General features: G+C 37.8%; 1 protein-coding gene across 1 annotated transcript; it reads left to right on the forward strand.

Annotated features, from left to right (window-relative positions):
• The first annotated feature begins 1,308 nt into the window (after positions 1 to 1,308).
• WBP11 (WW domain binding protein 11) lies at positions 1,309 to 16,426 on the forward strand. Its single transcript, XM_032646612.1, has 12 exons — positions 1,309 to 1,486; positions 3,229 to 3,355; positions 3,875 to 3,906; positions 4,777 to 4,870; positions 7,701 to 7,897; positions 8,808 to 8,941; positions 9,132 to 9,331; positions 9,928 to 10,119; positions 12,091 to 12,195; positions 12,628 to 12,918; positions 14,055 to 14,237; positions 15,409 to 16,426. The coding sequence occupies exons 2-12, from the start codon at positions 3,292 to 3,294 to the stop codon at positions 15,840 to 15,842; spliced, it is 1,926 nt and encodes a 641-aa protein (XP_032502503.1). The 5' UTR covers positions 1,309 to 1,486; positions 3,229 to 3,291; the 3' UTR covers positions 15,843 to 16,426.
• Positions 16,427 to 18,843: the final 2,417 nt, after the last annotated feature.

Here is an 18,843-nt window from a genome sequence, read left to right on the forward strand (position 1 = left end):
ATATGGGAACATATGTATATGTATAACTGATTCACTTTGTTGTAAAGCAGAAACTAACACACCATTGTAAAGCAGTTATACTCCAATAAAGATGTAAAAAAAAAAAGTCATTCATGCAAAAATGTTCGTTACAGTTGATTCTTGCATCCAAGTACAAGAAATGTCTTTAAATTTTAAAAGCTCAACATATCTTAAAACTTAAAAAGCTACATGAAATACTGTAGTATTTCAAATGTAGTCTTTTCTTTACCTTGTCATTGCTTTTATAAATTAGCTGCAAAATGTCACAATTTCGTTCATCTTCAAAATTAAATTTTATTTTGTTTTTATTACCTGATTCATAAACTTATATCTTGTTACTGCTCTTGTGGACTCAGAATTCAGTCTAAAACCAAATCAAGAATTTTCTCAAACAAAGGTTAAATCAGGTAAGGGATCAATCTTATCAGTTAAGCCCACATGTAAATATTTTCTAAAAATTAATACATATCTCCGTCAAGATTTTGGAATATTTATAACTATAAGTGATAGTACTGATATTTTTTTAATGTTTAAACTCACCTTTAGGGGGAAAAGAGTCTTAAAGAGCAGATAAAAGATAAGGAAAGGACGAAGATTAGAGCTAAGGGAATAATCCCCTTTGGTGACATCATAAAGGATTTTTGGTGGGTGAAAAGACCAGAAACTAAAAAAGCCAATATAAACCCACCTCCACACTCGTAAATTTAAAACTGTACAAATATCCCCATATTTCCTCTTCAAAAACACTAATCCTGTAGATTAGCACTCTGCGATTCTAACACGGGCACTGAATTGCTTAGGTCTACAAATATTCTTTGTGTAAAAACAACTACTGAACTTCCAGACGCACGGCACGCTAGCGAAGTGTATCTTCCGGGGATTCGTTTTCTAACGGAAACTCCCGAAAGATCGCACGCGCTTACGTCATGAAGGAAACAAAAAACCTACAATACACAATTCAAGGTGACAGGCACAGCGCTAAACCTTTCCCTATCAGTTATCCGCAGGCCTCTGGCGTCTCAATAAATGGAGCTCCCGGAAATTAAGTCGGAATGCCTGCGGCGAGGTAGGACAGTGGTCCCATCAGCCAATCATATATCCCCCCGGGCTTCATTTTCATATTCTTATTGGGCTAGGTAAGTGTCAATCAACATGAACCCCTTGTACGGCGTAGTGAAGGCGGGCTTTTAGTCTATAACCAACCAATTCGGTACTGTATTGTAGCGGAAGACACTCTGGTCCTGGAGTTCTTGGTTACTCTCTATGGTTCCAGGGCGAAGAAACGCTGAGATCTTCGGCCCGTAGGGACAGGAAGTGACGTAAGGATGGCGGAGGGGCGCGAGGTTTCAAGATGGCGGGGGCTGGGGGGCTGACTGAGAGGCAGAGGTGAAGGGCCCTACGAAGTCAAAGAGGCCGAGAATCGTCTCCTCCCCGCTTCTCACAGTCCCAGGAGCCCAGCAGAAGTGTGAGTGTGCGGGATCGTTCCGCTCCGTTTTTTCATCTTTCCCGTCTCTTCCCGGGGCCCACGCGGTTGCCTCAGGGACACCAGGCCCTTCCGCCCTGCTCTTCCTCTCAGCAGTTGGGGTCTCCGCGATCGCGGACTAGGGGATCCCCTGGGGCGGCGCGGCGTCCAGCGGTCAAACGGCTGACTTCGCCCGGGTCGGTCAGCGCCGCCTCCTGACGTTGCCCCGTTGGTTGCCTTAGGCTTGATGTCCTGCACCTCGAGGCAGGGTCAACTGTCGCTGTGGTTTTGGCAGTTGCTAATGCTGTTGGCTCCTATGGTGGACCTGGGCTCCGTCCCTTTGTAGCCTCTTGGACTGTTGAGAGTTCCCCTGAACAGCCCCGTGACCCGATTTCCCTATCGCCTCTGCTTTGAGATAGAAAAGTAGTCTGTGCATGCAGACTAAGACTCCAGTGTTTTCTGTAAAAATTTTCTGTACTTCGTATCTATTCTAGGTTTCAGGTGTAGGAGAGGAGGGTTAAAAACACGGGCCTGAGGGTAATTGAAAGAGGGAGGCAGAAAAGATCCAGGCTATCAAAGATGTAAGAGCTTCTATTTCTGCTAATTTTGCTTGTTTCCGCTTCCTTCTCCCTCGCTCCCGGTTTTTCTGAGAAGGAAACCCTTGACAGGGCAAATCAGTTGCCACTGGAACAGCTTGGAAGCTTTTAGCAGAAAGCAAGGCAGTTGAACAGTTGCTGAAAGACGCATTCACCAATAAACTTGCCTGACAGAATCTTCATGAAGGGAAGGTGTAATTCTGTGGTCTGCTAAAAAATCTACCTCATGATCTTACCTTTCCCACCCTTGAAAAGTGTCCGCTTTCAAAAGGAAGGAAATTTATCACCCTTTATTATTGGAAAGAGCAGGTATCAAAAAGCTAAACCTCATTCATTTGGAATGACAGGAAGAAGGGATATAATAGTGTTTTGGTTAATTAAAATGTTGATTTATAAAATAGTTCCCTCAAACACAGTTATCCCTTTCGTTTACCTTAAAAAATACAAATCAGGAGTCAAGTAGGCATTATTAATAAAATATCTTAATGTTGATGTTTTTAGAAGATCTCTCATATAATATCACTACTTTATTTTGAATATTTGTGTTTTTAGTTATGGTTTAAGCTTCTGCTTGAGCGTCAGGAATTACATCTGAATTAGAACTAAATCTGAATTAAATAGGCTTAAATTAATGAGTTCTTACTGTCTTAGAGATGATGGGAATACATGCCAAGAAACCGTGGAGAGAGGCAAGGCTGAGCTATTTGTCGTTGAGCCCAGGTCATTACCCTGTTACCTTTTTATTCCTTTTTCACCCTACATGTAAATAAAGGGAGGATATAGGAAAAGAACTAATGGCTTCTTATCTACATGGTTTGTCATATTGTTGAGGCATTTTTTGGTTGATTTTTTTCAATTGACGAGTCAGTGCTGTGATCCAGAAAAGAAAGTTAATTGACGACTTAATGATATTCATAGTGGTCTTCAGACCCATTACCATTATGTTATAAATAATAATAGGAATCTAATTTTTTGTGGTTAGAGAAGTTGAGGCTGTCTTTCCTGTACACAAAAGTCAAAACTGGGAAAAGAACAAGGTCTTAATAATAAGTTTCTTTTCAGAGATTGGTAGGAAGAAAATTTTATAAATATAAAAAGGAAGAAATTTTGTAAATCTAGGAAAAATAAGCTATTTTTTTGTCTTTGCAGGTTTTTAGGTTTTGTTTTTGTTTTGTTTTTTAAACAAGCAAGTAAACCACACAAATTGTCAACATGGGACGGAGATCTACATCATCCACCAAGAGTGGAAAATTTATGAACCCCACAGACCAAGCCAGTAAGTGTACATTAATGTGGAATGTTGAAGAAGAGGGGTGGTAAAAACTGTAAGCTTTAGGGAGTGTACTTTATTATTTCTTAATTATAAGATCAGCAGTGTTAGGAGGTGTCAGTTGTATAAAGTTATCTAGTGTTCTAGTGGGCACATGATTAAAACTTTTAAGCATGAAAAAAAATTAGTACCCGTGTTTCTAATTTGATTGACTTGCCAAGTAGAATTGGCAATTCTCTTTGTATTTGGAATTTTGAACAAATTTTTTGCAAGTTCTTATTTAGTATTTTATGACATCTTTTCAGATTCATAGTTATTTTTTAAGGAACTTAAAAATGTCTTGAGACATTTTTGGTTGACATAATTGGAAGGGTGCTATTGGCATCTAGTGGGTAGAGGCAAGAATGCTGCTAAATACCCTGCAGTGCACGGGGCAACCTCCGACAGTAATCTGTATTAAATTGGAGAAAATGCTAATGTTCAGGATTTTAAAGTTTTATATTCCTTCTCTCTCCCTCTCTTAAGGAAAAGAAGCTCGGAAGAGAGAATTAAAGAAGGTACGATTTCAGAAGCATCCTGTTAGATATAAGTGTAGTTTGGCACATCTTGTTATTTGAGATGAGTGGATTTAGAAAACATTTCCAGTTATTTTCCAGAAAAGATATTTTATGCTTCTCATAACAAACCGTAAGATTTACTAAGCCAAAATACTATACTTAGAAACTGAACTGAAATAATTTTGTAGATGAGCTCATGATGGGTTGCTGTAACATGGTTTATTTGATTACCCTTCCCAGTGACTTAAATAAATACTTAAAAAAATAATTCTCTTTTGCTATTTATTATAACATACTTCTTTGTTAGAAGCCACTGAGTTAGTGAATGGAAGTAAATGTGATGATAAATAGCTTTGTACATCCATTTTCTTGACTATGTAGTTGTTGAGTTTGTGGCAAAAAGCTTCCCCAGAAGAAGAAAGGGTTTACTTTTTAGTATCATACCGTAACACATTGAGAGAACCTAGTTATTTAATAGTTTTCAACTGTTTATTCTTGTTTCATTGCTGACATTAAATTTCTGCAAAATTTTTCTCTAATGTATAATTTTAGAATTTAGCTACAAACTTTGTTTTAAGGAAGAAAACCCTTAAAATACTTAAGTAACTGCTAAAAGTCTCACAAGGTTAAAAAGAAATACTTGCCTAAGAAAACACTTCTCATAAATAACATTTATCTTTTTGTCTGAAGTTGAAACATTTTGGGGAGTAAGAAATTAATTACATAACTCTGTTTCTGGTGGTTGAAACAAGTGATCAGAAACCAAGGAGAAGTTCAACTTCAGTTTACATGGATTGTTGAAACAAATTGAAACGAAAACTCAGGAGTGTTCAGCTTCTTTAAATTCTGCTCTTTTTTCATTTTTCTAAGAACAAAAAACAGCGCATGATGGTACGAGCTGCAGTTTTAAAGATGAAGGATCCCAAACAAATTATCCGGGACATGGAAAAATTGGATGAAATGGGTAAGAATTTATAAAGGGCTGGATTTTACAACAGGGATAATAGTCTGATACATGGAGGCAGGCAGGTAATGAGTGAAACAGCACAGACACAAGAAATATAGAAAAGCTTATGGCATGTGATGCTTAGATTTAGTTTTAGAGTTAGAAGAACAGTGGGGTGAGGGGCTATTACAAACTGGAAAGCTCATCTAGAATAAGAGGGAAGCCATTCTTTAGCTTTAGCTAATTGTTTTTTATAAGTTAACAAAAGCCCAGTTTGGCTTGCTCATTTTTTTAAGAGAATACTAAGTCTGGATTTTGAAATCACCTTGGGGTTTTTTCGTTTTGTATTTTAATACTGGCAACTACCATTTAAATCTAAATATTGGGCCACCGTGAATATAAGTCAATTTCCCATTTTTTCCAATGAGAAGATGCAAAGATAATTGACCACTTAGTAAGGATATAGAAGAAATCAAATACTTAAATTTTAAAAACTATCGTATTAGGATTTCTTCCTTTTTCACACTTAACAGAATAATTTTATCCAGTCTCATGTGCATCTTCAATATCACTGCTTTGTCGTAACTGGAATCACATGAAATAATTGCATGTTGTCTTTTCTTGTATCTGAGTTGCTTGAGAATCATCTGTGATGCTGCCATTGGAAGTTTTATCCTAACTCAAAAAAAGTTTCTTTAGTTTAACCAAAACCTCTTCAAAATAGAATGCAGTTTTACCAAGTTCCAAAGATCCTATAACATATTTAATTAACCTTTACTTCCCTTATTTATATACTTATACTTGCAGGTATGTGAGGGAAAAAATCCTAGAAAGTGTTTTTAACAGAACATTATACAATTAAGTAAAAGTAGGAGTCAGAATGGTGCAAAGTGGCTTTAGGTAGTTATAATTAATACAGAGGACAAGTCACAAAATGGATTCTATATTCAGCCCATTCTCTTAACTTTAGAACATGGAGTTTTTCATTTTCCTTTTTTTGTAGTAGCTTTCAAACATCCAAAAATAAAATAGTCTAGCTAACTCCATGCTTTTCAGCTGTCAAATTTTTGCCAATTCTGTCTTCTGCCCCCTGCCGTTTTTTTTTTAATTGCATGTTAAAGTGATCTTTACAAGTTTTGTTTACAAAGGTTTCCAAACAAGTTTGGTGGTTTGCCTAAAAAACAGAGATAGTGAGTAAAAGAGATACAGTGGAACTTCTCAATGATGCATTAAATGGGGTTCAAAAAAATCCAGTTATGTGGGGTTATGGTATTACAAGCTTTCTGAAATAATGTGGCAGAGCCTCTGCAGCCAGCCTGGGCAAGAGTTCTGGGTCAGGCTGTATCATCTCGCGTCTTTCCCAGTTCAGCTATAACTGATTCCACTTGTTGCCTGTTCTAAATATTGGTAGGGACAATTCCTAGCCCTAGGATGTCAGGATATTACCTACTGAATGACCCCAAATTGTATAGTAATAACTGAGGTTTATTGAGCTCTTACCTTGCTACATACTAGGTTTTTTCCCCACGTTTTCATTTAATCTTCATGACAACTGTTTTGGGTAGGTGTATTGCCCCTATTTTACAGATGAGGAAACTCAGGCACAGAGACGTTATGTACCTTTCTCAAGGTTGTACTGTTAGGAAGTGGCAGAGCTGGGATTTAAAGTCAAGCATTTAGCACTTTCATTAATCACACTAGGAATAGTGTGGTTTGAGGCCATACTTATGGTTTTGAGTAAGTCATCAAGGTTAATAGTTAGTAGGATTTAAGAAAGATGACAATTAAGCTTGTGATTCTTTTAAGAAAAAGGAAGGAACACTATTCATCAGAGCTCTAATTACAGTTTATAAAACTCAATACAAACTAAGCAGAAAAAAGTATACCTTGACTCCCATAATTGGGAAATCCTGGAGGGAAGCTTGTCTCAAAAACCCAGATATCATTAGCAAGACTGTCCCTCTGTCTGACCACTCTCTATCAGCATAGTGCTAGTGAATTTCTTGGTATAGAAGGTGGAATATGTGTGTGGAATTAGTGGTGGTTGAGAGATGAGGCCATAGACTGCTCTAGTTTTATTTCATTCCTGCTTGTGAGAGCTTCTCTCTCCCATATTTAAAATCTCAGAGGAGGATCTGGTCCCAGTTTGGATCGTATGCCGATTAATCTCTGAGTCAGTTACTGGCAAGGGGGATGGAGGGAGGCAGGTATGGTTGACTAGGCAGGCCTGGGAGCCCTGTGCTAATCTCTCTTGGTCCCTTTTAGGGACCTGAAATTAAGCCCCATGTTGAACACATGGGAGAGAAAGGCTTATATGGTAGCTAGACAAGGAATACTAACCCATATAAAAGTAATAGTTGAGTGGTAAGCCAGACACCACTGGATATTTTATTTGTGTTCTCATTTGATCATCAGAGCTTGATTGTGAAGTAGTTGATGTCTCCATTTTCCAGATGAAGAAGCTGAAGATCAGAGAATTCAAGTAAAATGCCAGAGATCTCAGAATTAAATGACAGAGCCAGTGTAGCATGTAAACCCAGGTTTGTCTGACTGAAGCTTCACTATATCAGGTTGTTAGCATAGAGGAGTGAAAATTGATTTTTATTACAATGATGATAAAGTCAATTAGGTGACATTTCTTAGAAAAGAAAGTAAAATTAATGGCCTTCTTAAAGGGGTGGAATTTTAATAAATAGTGCATTTCTTTTGACAAGAATATATCTGGTGTCTGGATCCTTTTGAAAAGTTTTAACATATAAGGAGATTTTTATTAAATGATACAGCCTATTGATACCTAGACAAAGTGACTTTTTTGTATTTAATTTCATAATCTGCTCTTTTCTCTCAGAGTTTAATCCAGTGCAACAGCCACAGTTAAATGAGAAAGTGCTGAAAGACAAGCGTAAAAAGCTACGTGAAACCTTTGAACGTATTTTACGACTCTATGAGAAAGAGAATCCAGATATTTACAAAGAATTGAGAAAGCTAGAAGTAGAATATGAACAGAAGAGGGCTCAACTTAGCCAATATTTTGATGCTGTCAAGGTAATCAAGTTTCTTTTCAGAGCTAAACTAAAACTTTATGTTTAGATCTGCTCTTAAAGTTGTTCATGGGAGACCTGATCATGTTGAACCACCTCCTCTTGGCAGTTTCTTGTCAATTAAACATACACCTACCCCATGAGCCAGCAAATATAAATCTGTGTATTTATACAAGAGAAATTGACCTACCTGCCAATACAGTAATAGCTGAAGAGTGAAAACAGCCCAGCTGTCCATTAAGAAGATAATGGATAAGCTGTTATATATTCATAAAATTGAATACTACTCAATGATAAAAAGGAATGATCAACTGATACTCAAAACAACATGAGATTTAAACAAATTTTTTTAATGGATAAATCTCAAAAACATGCGATCCTTTCTTCATGGTATGATTCCACTGAATACCAGGCAAAACTAATTTATGGAGGAAAGATTTTGTATCAGTGGTTGCCTTGGGACAGTGTTAGGGATTGATGGGGAGGGAGTATGAGGTATATGCATTTGTCAAAACTCATTGGATTTGTACATTGCATTGTAAATTTTGCCTCAAAATAAAAATGTAAAAAAAAAAACAAATGGTATAATTTTGGTAAAGTGGGTAGTATGGGTTCCATTTTACAGATAAGGAAGCTAATGTAACTTGCTTAAGTCATACAGCTCATATGTGACAGAAATTCAGCAAAGGCAGACTAATTTTAGAGCCCACGCTCTACCACTGAATATATATTATTCCAAAGTTTCAGTTGATTGGCAGTCTTTAGCAGTGTTGACTTGCAGCTTTGTATTCTTGTTTTTCATGATATTTGTGTTAGGTGGAAAGCAAATCCAGGTTCTGAAACAGCTGATGTTGAATTTTTAGTGTTGAGTTTGGGGATTACTCTTATCTATTGAAAGATTCTCCCTGTTTCAGAACGCGCAGCATGTGGAGGTGGAGAGCATTCCTTTGCCAGATATGCCGCATGCTCCTTCCAACATCCTGATCCAGGACATTCCACTTCCTGGCGCCCAGCCGCCCTCCATCCTTAAGAAGACTTCAGCCTATGGGTAAGGAAGTGGTAACAGTCAAACAGCGTGTAGTAGAAGCGTCTCTTGACTGTCCTGTGCCAAAATTAATGCAGTGGGGATGTAAGCAGTTCCTCATTTGATTAGATATGAAATGAGAAATCCTTTGAAAATTGTTCAGAAGAGGAAGTAGATACCTCATTAATGTGATTACTGTACATTTTCTTTACAGACCTCCAACTCGGGCAGTTTCTATACTTCCTCTTCTTGGACATGGTGTTCCACGTTTGCCCCCTGGCAGGAAGCCTCCTGGTCCTCCCCCTGGTCCACCTCCTCCTCAAGTCTTGCAAATCTATGGCCGTAAAGTGGGCTTTGCCCTAGATCTTCCCCCTCGTAGGCGAGATGAAGACATGTTATATAGTCCTGAACTTGGTAAGGAGTTCCTTTTGCTCTTAGAACCTTTCCACTATCATTTTTTATGTTGGCTGTTGAACCATCTTGTTCACCACCCTCAGAGCTTGGGAAATAAATGAGGATAGCATGTACATACCAACAGATGGATAAATCATAGAATCTACCCAAGTAAAAGCAGCATGCATAAGGAAGTATGGAAATGTTTGTTGTGTTTTAAATTAGACTTCTTGAAGATGTCACTCTCTTACCATCAATTCCTTAAGACTTGGATAACTTGGATACCCATTTCCCTTTTAGCTTTATCATTATCAGACTAGAGCATCATTGTATACAGTCACAATGATTGTGTATGTGCATGTCTGTATATAACCTTCTAAGTAGAATTTGTTTTCAAATTTGAACCTTTTAGAAGGAAATCTTACATTATCAAAAAGAATTTAAAACGATTGTCAAGTGAAAATATTGTCAGACTATATGAATAGCTGAGATCATACATAGAAATTTTTAAAACAAATTATTTTGAGTTAAATAGCCTGATTTTCTATATTTGGGGGTACCATGTAGTGGAGGATCCACATGTATAACTTGTTCCCGGCTTCCTCCTCCCTTTTCAGCTCAACGGGGTCATGATGATGATGTTTCCAGCACCAGTGAAGATGACGGCTATCCTGAAGACATGGATCAGGATAAGCATGACGACAGTACTGATGACAGCGACACCGACAGATCAGATGGAGACAGTGAAGGGGATGAATTTGTGCACCGTGATGATAATGAGAGAGAAAACAACGAAGAAAAGAAGTCAGGTATGTGCAGATGAAAATTCCATGATATTGATCAATAAGAAGCACACAAGCTGAAGGTCCTGATTTATTAGTGGATCTGTGAAGGTAATTGTGAGGTCCTTGAAAGGAGGGATCAATGCTTTATTCATCTTTATATTTCTAAAATCTCAAAGTTGTTGACACATAGTAAGTACTAGATGGATAATTATGAGGGGGGGAAATATCTAAGCAGTATATGTAATTTAAAAAAAAAGCCTATGTGGTAAAGGCCACTTTGGGGGGAAAAGATAGCTATTCTTAGCTATTCAACAGCATAAAGATGTTCTGTCATGGATATGTATAGGAAAGAGAGAATAACCACATAATTGTATCAAGAAAACCACATGGTTGTTTTTAATGAGTCTGTTTAAATATCTACATTCAAGCCCTTTAAATTTTCTGTGCTCTTACATGTGCTCTTACATTATCTTACATGAACGAGAACCATAGTTAACATAAAGGTACACCTGTGAGTGGAGTCATGATTTAATGGAAACATGTCATACTTATAATGTGTGTTATGTGTTTGTTTGATTATGATAAATTCAGACTGAGTTACATATACTTTTAGAAAGAAGCTATGGCATTCATCAAGAAAATTTACAAAATGTATAGTTTGTCACATTTCAGTAGTCTTGGAGCTTCTTTGGTAACTGTTTTTGCAGGCTGCAACACAGTACGTATTAGTAATACTACTGATATTAGTATTAACAATGATAAATTTTTCTCCTGATATTTCTTAGGAAACATTATTGCAAACCAGAAAGCTAGTTTAAAGGGGTGGATAGAGCTGGTAATGAAAAATGATAGAGGACACTTAAGGTAGGACCTAGTACTTCAAAATATCAATAGAAAGTTGCTAGAGCCACAGCAGTTCTTTTTTTCTCTAGACTGCGATCATTTGCCTCATTTTCCTTTTTTTCAGCCAACTAGTTTTTTTTGTTTGTTTTTACTGGTTAGTTTTTCTTATGTATATTCATCAGTGCACATGTGCTGGAAATGGTTATCCTAACTATAATTTGACATTCAGCTAATAATTGAGTTTCTACTATATGCAAGGCATTTTTCTAGACACTAAGGATACAGAGTAAATAATACTGAAGCCCTGCCCACGTGGAACTTCTATCCTCCTGTAAATGTTTACCGTCTAAGAATAGGAATGCTCCTAATACTGCACCATTTAGCATGTTTAGGTGTCTAGTGGAGAGCCCTTGTCAGGTTAAGAAGGTTCCTTCTAGTCTAAGTTTGCTAAGAGTTTTTATTATAAATACTTCGTAAGTATCTGTTGGGATGTTATTTTTCTTTCAGTTGTTTATTGTAATGAATTATATTCATGGCTTTTCTAATGTTAAACCATTTTGCATTTCTGGGACCAATGCTGCATGTTTATGATGTATTTTTCTTTTAAAACATTATTGAATTCAATTTGCTTGTATTTTATGTTGGCCAGCAGGTTAGTTTTGGTATTAGGGTTATGCTAGCTTCAAGTTGTGGGTAGCATTCCATCTTTTCCTGTGCCCTTTTACAGTAAATTTCTGGAACTTAACGTTTGGCTGAATTTTCTCGTAAAAGGCCAGGTGCCTTTGAGGGGCTTGCTCTTTGACTACCATTTTAATTTTTTATGTTCTGATCTTATCACTTCTTTGACCAATTATAAGTAATTTATATTTTTCTAGAAAATCATCTATTATTTTAATCTGGGTGTTTGATTTTATTGGCATAAAGATGTTAATAGTATTCTTTAAATTTTTCAAATTTGTAACTTTGAAATCACTGTAGCATATATTTACCATCAGTTGGCATTTGATTTACTATCTTTAATATGGCTATGTCTCTCTGCCAAGTAGTGGGAAGCAATTATATCTAGTACTTTATAGCGTTTGTCTTATAGTAAGCATAAACTGAATTTTGTTGATCCCAGTCCACTCCATTCTCCCTTCTCTGACCCTTTAGGTCTGAGTGTGCGATTTGCAGATATGCCTGGGAAATCAAGGAGGAAGAAGAAGAAGAACATGAAGGAGCTGACTCCTCTTCAAGCCATGATGCTTCGAATGGCAGGTAAGGCAGGGAAAGAACAGTGAATCGCCTTTTGGTATTTCCTCCTGCCGGTTGCTTTACATATATTTTCCTATTTAATATGTCAGCAATCAAGTAATAAATCCTTGTTTTTCAAAAGTCAAGGTTTGGAGACATAATCCTTTTTCAAAAGTCAAGGTTCAGCTGCCCAAAGTTACATGACTAGTAAGTAGTTGGACTGGCATTTAAGTTCAGGTCTGTCTTGTTCTAAAACTTGGGCTCATTCCACTCTGCTACACTAGCATGGATAAGTAGAATACTATTTTATTCTTGCGTTATCTAAGTATTTTATTGAAGAAGACTTGATTGTTGATTTTAAGAAAGCATTTATTGAGCATGTGTTTCAGGCATCGCTGTTTTACAGGCTGTAAGAAATGAGTCAACTCCATGTGCCTGGTTTAAAATTTCTTTCAGGTCAGGAAATCCCTGAGGAGGGACGAGAAGTAGAGGAATTTTCAGAAGACGATGATGAAGACTCTGATGATTCTGAAGCAGAAAAGCAGTCACAAAAACAGCATAAGGAGGAATCTCTGTCTGATGGCACATCTTCTGCTTCTTCACAGCAGCAGGCTCCTCCACAGTCTGTTCCTCCTTCGCAGATACAAGCACCTCCCATGCCAGGACCACCTCCTCTTGGACCACCACCTGCCCCACCTTTACGGCCACCTGGACCACCTACAGGCCTTCCTCCTGGACCACCTCCAGGTAAGCACTTACACGTTGTAAATAAATAAGTCTAAATGTGGTTAAAATGAAGTTATTTTAAAAAACTTACATCATTAGTGTTGATGATTTCTTGTTTCCTCCTAGTGTAATTCCCTAAGAAATCAAGATTCTCAAAGGATAAGCACAACTTGCTCATTCCTACAACATTGTTTGCAAGTCCTAGTACTTCTGACAGCCATCTTTTTCTCCAGAGCTCTTCCTTTTTCAGGGTTAGTTCTGATTTTAGTCGGCAGAAACCTGGAGTATGTAACTGGGAGTTTCTTTAGTATTAGGTTTTTTTTGGTTTGTTTTGCGGTACACGGGCCTCTCACTGTTGTGGCCTCTCCCGTTGCGGAGCACAGGCTCCGGACACGCAGGCTCAGCGACCATGGCTCACAGGCCCAGCCGCTTCGCGGCACGTGGGATCTTCCCGGACCGGGGCACAAACCCATGTTCCCTGCATCCACAGGCGGACTCTCAACCACTGCGCCACCAGGGAAGCCCAGTATTACTTTTTAATATGACAAGTTGACCCAGTTCTGAGTTGGTAGCAAGCAGGACTAGAGCACAGTAAATACTGTTGTGTATCCTTCTTTGGTTGGGAGTTTTTGGATATCAGTGTAATCATTATAGTTAGAGACAGAGTCATCAGTGTTAATCAAGTCTTTGGCTTAAAAGTTTAAAAAAGTTTATTTACAACTTGAAACAACATGTAAAACTTGTTGGCTAATTATGATTTTAGTCCTTCATCCTGCAGTCAGCCAATTAAATCTTCAGTTGAGTTCATCCTCTTCTGATTGGTGCAAAGCAAAATTACCTTTCTTATGACATTCTCAGTGGTCTTTGTCTGTATATCTTAATGAGTTTCAGGGGATCCTTAAAGCACCCTGCTCTATATTCCATTTTCAGCTTATATTGGAACCATTTAAGAAGTCTCATCCTCATATATTTCCAGCCCGTCAGAGCTGTGATTTTGTCAGTGCTGGGAAATAAAGAGAAATGGTCCATAATAAATGTTGAAGTTACCTGATTTCAGGTTAAAGTGATAAGTTAAACTAAATCTCAGTCACCTTATACCACAGTTACTACTTCGAATATATTTGTTTGACATTAACTAATCACTTTTCTCTTTTTAGGAGCTCCTCCGTTCCTGAGACCACCCGGAATGCCAGGGCTCCGAGGGCCTTTACCCCGACTTTTACCTCCAGGACCACCACCAGGTCGACCCCCTGGCCCTCCCCCTGGTCCACCTCCAGGTCTGCCTCCTGGCCCTCCTCCTCGGGGACCCCCACCCAGGCTACCTCCCCCTGCACCTCCAGGTGAGGCATTGATTTCTATGACAAAAACTTGTCTACTGTATATCTCATTTGCTCTAAGACGTTTTCACATTTCAATATCCTGAAATCAAGGGGTATCTTAAAATGGTGGTTTTTATTTGCTTTTGGCGTAGATTGAAGTTGAGTTCTTCCAGATGGTATTTGCCTTTGATTCTACCTATCACATGAGGGACTTTTTCCAGCCAGAGAACACTTTGGATTAAATTCTTCATTTAAGACTTTTTTTTTAGGGCTACACTTAGAATTGTGAAGTCATGCCATACATCTGCATGAGTATCAACTGAGTTTACAATCACAAGGGAGATGTTTTTTTCCATTCTCTTTACCCAGTATCAAGGTTAGATATGCAAATTTCCTTGTGATCTTCTTAGATGTGACAGGTATGTATGGTTTACTACACTGACTGTCTCAGTTTAATGTGAAGGTCTCCTTTTAAGCTCCTCAGCTTGGACTTGAACTTTTTTTTTCTCTCTCAGTGGTATTTGGAATAATTATGAGTCTGTATAAGCAATAGCATCTTAGGTTTGATGAAATTTGGTATTTTATAATCACAATCTTAAAAGAGGCATTTGGAGAAATTAAATCTGCACTTCCTGGTAAATGATGATGGTATGTCTGAGCCAACAATAAGACATGAATTCTTTTTCAGTAATGGTGACATTTTGTGATTAGATTTTCTCATCCCAGGGTTAAAACTATATTTCCTATCCATTGAGTTACCTTTTGAGGGGGAGAAGTGTTGTGCAAATCAGTAAATAACGGATGGGAATCAAATCCCCAACCTTCGTTCTGATAGCATCTGCGATCTACAGGTAGAATAGAATCTTGGGCTGTCAAATTTCAGATTTGACAATTTGAGATCATATTTGAAACCAGTTGATATTGTTAATTTTACTTTATAAGTTTAAAGGAGTACATTATTGAGAGAGGAAAAAACATAAGTACAGGGATACAAACAGAAGGTGAATACTGTTTTATAAAAGATATTATTTACTATCAGAATATATTCCTAAGTTTCAAATAGCAAACAACATGATTTATTTTCTATAAATTTTCCATTTAAAAAAATTGTCAACCTATGTTTTTAACATCCTTAATAGTAGTTAAATTTTATCCTTGTGGTATTCATCTGCCCGTTTTCTCCTTCATTTAGGTATCCCTCCACCTCGTCCTGGCATGATGCGCCCACCTTTGGTGCCTCCACTTGGACCTGCCCCACCTGGGCTTTTCCCACCAGCTCCTTTGCCGAACCCGGGGGTTTTAAGTGCTCCACCCAACTTGATTCAGCGACCCAAGGCGGATGATACAAGCGCAGCCACCATTGAGAAGAAAGCCACAGCAACCATCAGTGCCAAGCCACAGATCACTAATCCCAAGGCAGAGATTACTCGATTTGTGCCCACTGCACTGAGGGTACGTCGGGAGAATAAAGGGGCTACTGCTACTCCCCAGAGAAAGTCAGAGGATGATTCTGCTGTGCCTCTTGCCAAAGCAGCCCCCAAATCTGGTCCATCTGTTCCCGTCTCAGTACAAACTAAGGATGATGTTTATGAAGCATTCATGAAAGAGATGGAAGGGCTGCTGTGACAGCTTTTGATGCTAGAACAGGCTTCTGTTCACATCAGTGGTTCGTGGAGAGAGAGGCCCTTGTTCAACTTAGGTGAAAGAGCCACTTTCACTGTCAGGGTATTTTTAATTTCAGTTCAAGGAATATCCTAAAGTTTAGCCTTGTTCAGAATTTACTGCATATAAAAGAGGGTATTTCATTCAAAATAGATTGGTTATTGAAGCAGTGCTGCTAACATCCATCCCCTTTCATACCACCATTTTCATCCCACTTCTTCCCCTACTCCAGTTCCTTAGAAACTTGTCATCAAGGGGATCTTTGTTACTTATTTGTTTTGATTCTCGTGTGCTGTGGGCACTGGAGTAGAGATTTCTAAAACACCAGTTTATTTCACCCCATCTTGCCTTTCATGTTTGAGTTATTTTTAATGTTTTCTTGTAAATATTTTGTAATATTGTAGTGAAATGGGTCACAATGTCATTTCCTAATACAAAGCAAGATATGTGGGAAGAAAATGTACAATTCTTTGATTAAAATTATTTCCCACTGACCTAAACTTTAAGTGTTTCATGGAATAAATAAATAAATGTTCTACACCAAGACATCCTCTGTGTTACTGATAACGTATAAACATAATATCTGTTTTATGGGCAGAAAAGAAGCAAGTATTTAAAACTTGGGTTTAAGGAGCTACCATTTCTGGTATGGAATGAGAATTTTATTGAAAACGTGGTTAACATGTTAAGTTTTAAATTTTAAAGGATGAATAAGAGATAATTATTTTCCTTTAGGTTTATTATATATTAGCTTTGGAGAAACTGAGAGGGTTTATATATTGCTAAAAAGATGAATCTTTTTCTCAAAGATTACTTTCTTCTCCAGAGCTCTGTGAACTGATACTAGTGAATGGCAAAAGGTTCTTTTAAATCATTTCTAAACTATCAGCCAGAAAAGCCTGCTACTTTTTCTTTTTTGAATTTGTCATTTATATGAGCCTTTATTATTAGAAGCACAGAAAATGAATGAGAATGTTTAACACTTTTAATTTGCATTGATGCTTTCTTTACAAAGTGTTTTAATACCTATCCAGTCATCCTGGGGAGGTATTTTCCCCATTTTACGGAGGAAGGTATTGGAACTAAAGGGCTCGTGTGATTTATCCAGGCACCCATAGTGTGTATTTCATACACAAAGACACACACCATATGTATACACACAGTGAGACAATCTATGCATAGCGTTTAGGCTAGACATACCTGGTCTTACTTTCCCATTGTATCTTTTTTTCTTTTTTTTTTCTGTCCACTTAGTAGTCACCCCAGTTTTTTGCTTTTATTGATTTTAGCTTCTAATATATAGTGTCAATTCTTTTATTTTTTTTTAAACATCATTATTAGAGTATAATTGCTTCACAATGTTGTGCTACTTTCCACTGTATAACAATGTGAATCAGCCATATGCATACATATATCCCCATATCCCCTCCCCCTTGCGTCTCCCTCCCACCCTCCCTATCCCACCCCTGTAGGTGGTCACAAAGCATGGAGCTGATCTCCCTGTGCTATGTGGCTGCTTCCCACTAGCTGTTTTACATTTGGTAGTATGTATATATCAACACTACGCTCTCACTTCGTCCCAGCTTACCCTTCCCACTCCCTGTGTCCTCAACTCCATTCTCTACGTCTGCATCTTTTTTCCTGTTCTGCCCCTAGGTTCATGAGAACCTTTTTTTTTTTTTTTTTTTAAGATTCCATATATATGTGTTAGCATGCGGTATTTGTTTTTCTCTTTCTGACTTCACTCTGTATGACAGACTCTAGGTCCATTCACCTCCCTGCAAGTGAGTCAATTTTGTTTCTTTTTATGGCTGAGTAATATTCCACTGTATATATGTGCCACATCTTTATCGGTTCATCTGTTGATGGCCACTTAGGTTGTTTCCATGTCCTGGCTATTGTAAATAGTGCTGCAATGAACATTGTGGTACATGACTCTTTGAATTATGGTTTTCTCATGGAATATGTTCAGTAGTGGGCTTGCTGGGTCATATGGTAGTTCTATTTTTAGTTTTTTAAGGACTCTCCATATGTTCTCCATAGTGGCTGTATCAGTTTACATTCCTGCCAACAGTGCAAGAGGTTTCCATTTTCTCCACACCCTCTCCAGCATTAATTGTAGATTTTTTGGTGATGGCCATTCTGACCGGTGTGAGGTGATACCTCATTGTGGTTTTCATTTGCATTTCTCTAATGATTAGTGATGTTGAGCATCCTTTCATGTGTTTGTTGGCAATCTGTATATCTTCTTTGGAGAATGTCTGTTTAGGTCTTCCGCCCATTTTTGGATTGGGTTGTTTGTTTTCTTGATATTGAGCTGCATGAGCTGCTTGTATATTTTGGAGATTAATCCTTTGTCAGTTGCTTCATCTGCAAACATTTTCTCCCATTCTTAGGGTTGTCTTTTCGTTGTGTTTATGGTTTCCTTTGTTGTGTAAAAGCTTTTAAGTTTCTTTAGGTCCCATTTGCTTATTTTTGTTTTTATTTCCATTTCTCTAGGAGGTGGGTCAAAAAAGATCTTGCTGCAATTTATGTCAAAGAGTGTTCTGCCTATGTTTTCCAACTAAGAATTTTATAGTGTCTGGCCTTACATTTAGGTCTTTAATCCATTTTGAGTTTATTTTTGTGTGTGGTGTTAGGAAGTGTTCTAATTTCATGCTTTTACATGTAGCTGTCCAGTGTTCCCAGCACCACTTATCGAAGAGGCTGTCTTTTCTCCATTGTACACTCTTGCCTCTTTGATCAAAGATAAGGTGACTTATGTTCATGGGTTTATCTCTGGGCTTTCTATCCTGTTCCATTGATCTATTTTTCTGTTTTTCTGCCAGTACCATACTGTTTTGATTATGGTAGCTTTGTAGTATAGTCTGAAGTGAGGGAGCCTGATTCCTCCAGCTCCGTTTTTCTTTCTCAAGATTGCTTTGGCTATTCAGGGTCTTTTCTGTTTCCATATAAATGGTGAAAA

The sequence above is a fragment of the Phocoena sinus genome, chromosome 10 (genome assembly GCF_008692025.1).
Source record: "Phocoena sinus isolate mPhoSin1 chromosome 10, mPhoSin1.pri, whole genome shotgun sequence".
Taxonomy (NCBI): domain Eukaryota; kingdom Metazoa; phylum Chordata; class Mammalia; order Artiodactyla; family Phocoenidae; genus Phocoena; species Phocoena sinus.

Coding starts and splice junctions, on each gene's coding strand:
- WBP11 (XM_032646612.1), top strand. CDS start 3,292: ATGGGACGGAGATCTACATCATCCACCAAGAGTGGAAAATTTATGAAC. Junction 3,356..3,874: donor GAACCCCACAGACCAAGCCA/GTAAGTGTACAT, acceptor CCCTCTCTTAAG/GAAAAGAAGCTCGGAAGAGA. Junction 9,332..9,927: donor GTTATATAGTCCTGAACTTG/GTAAGGAGTTCC, acceptor CTCCCTTTTCAG/CTCAACGGGGTCATGATGAT.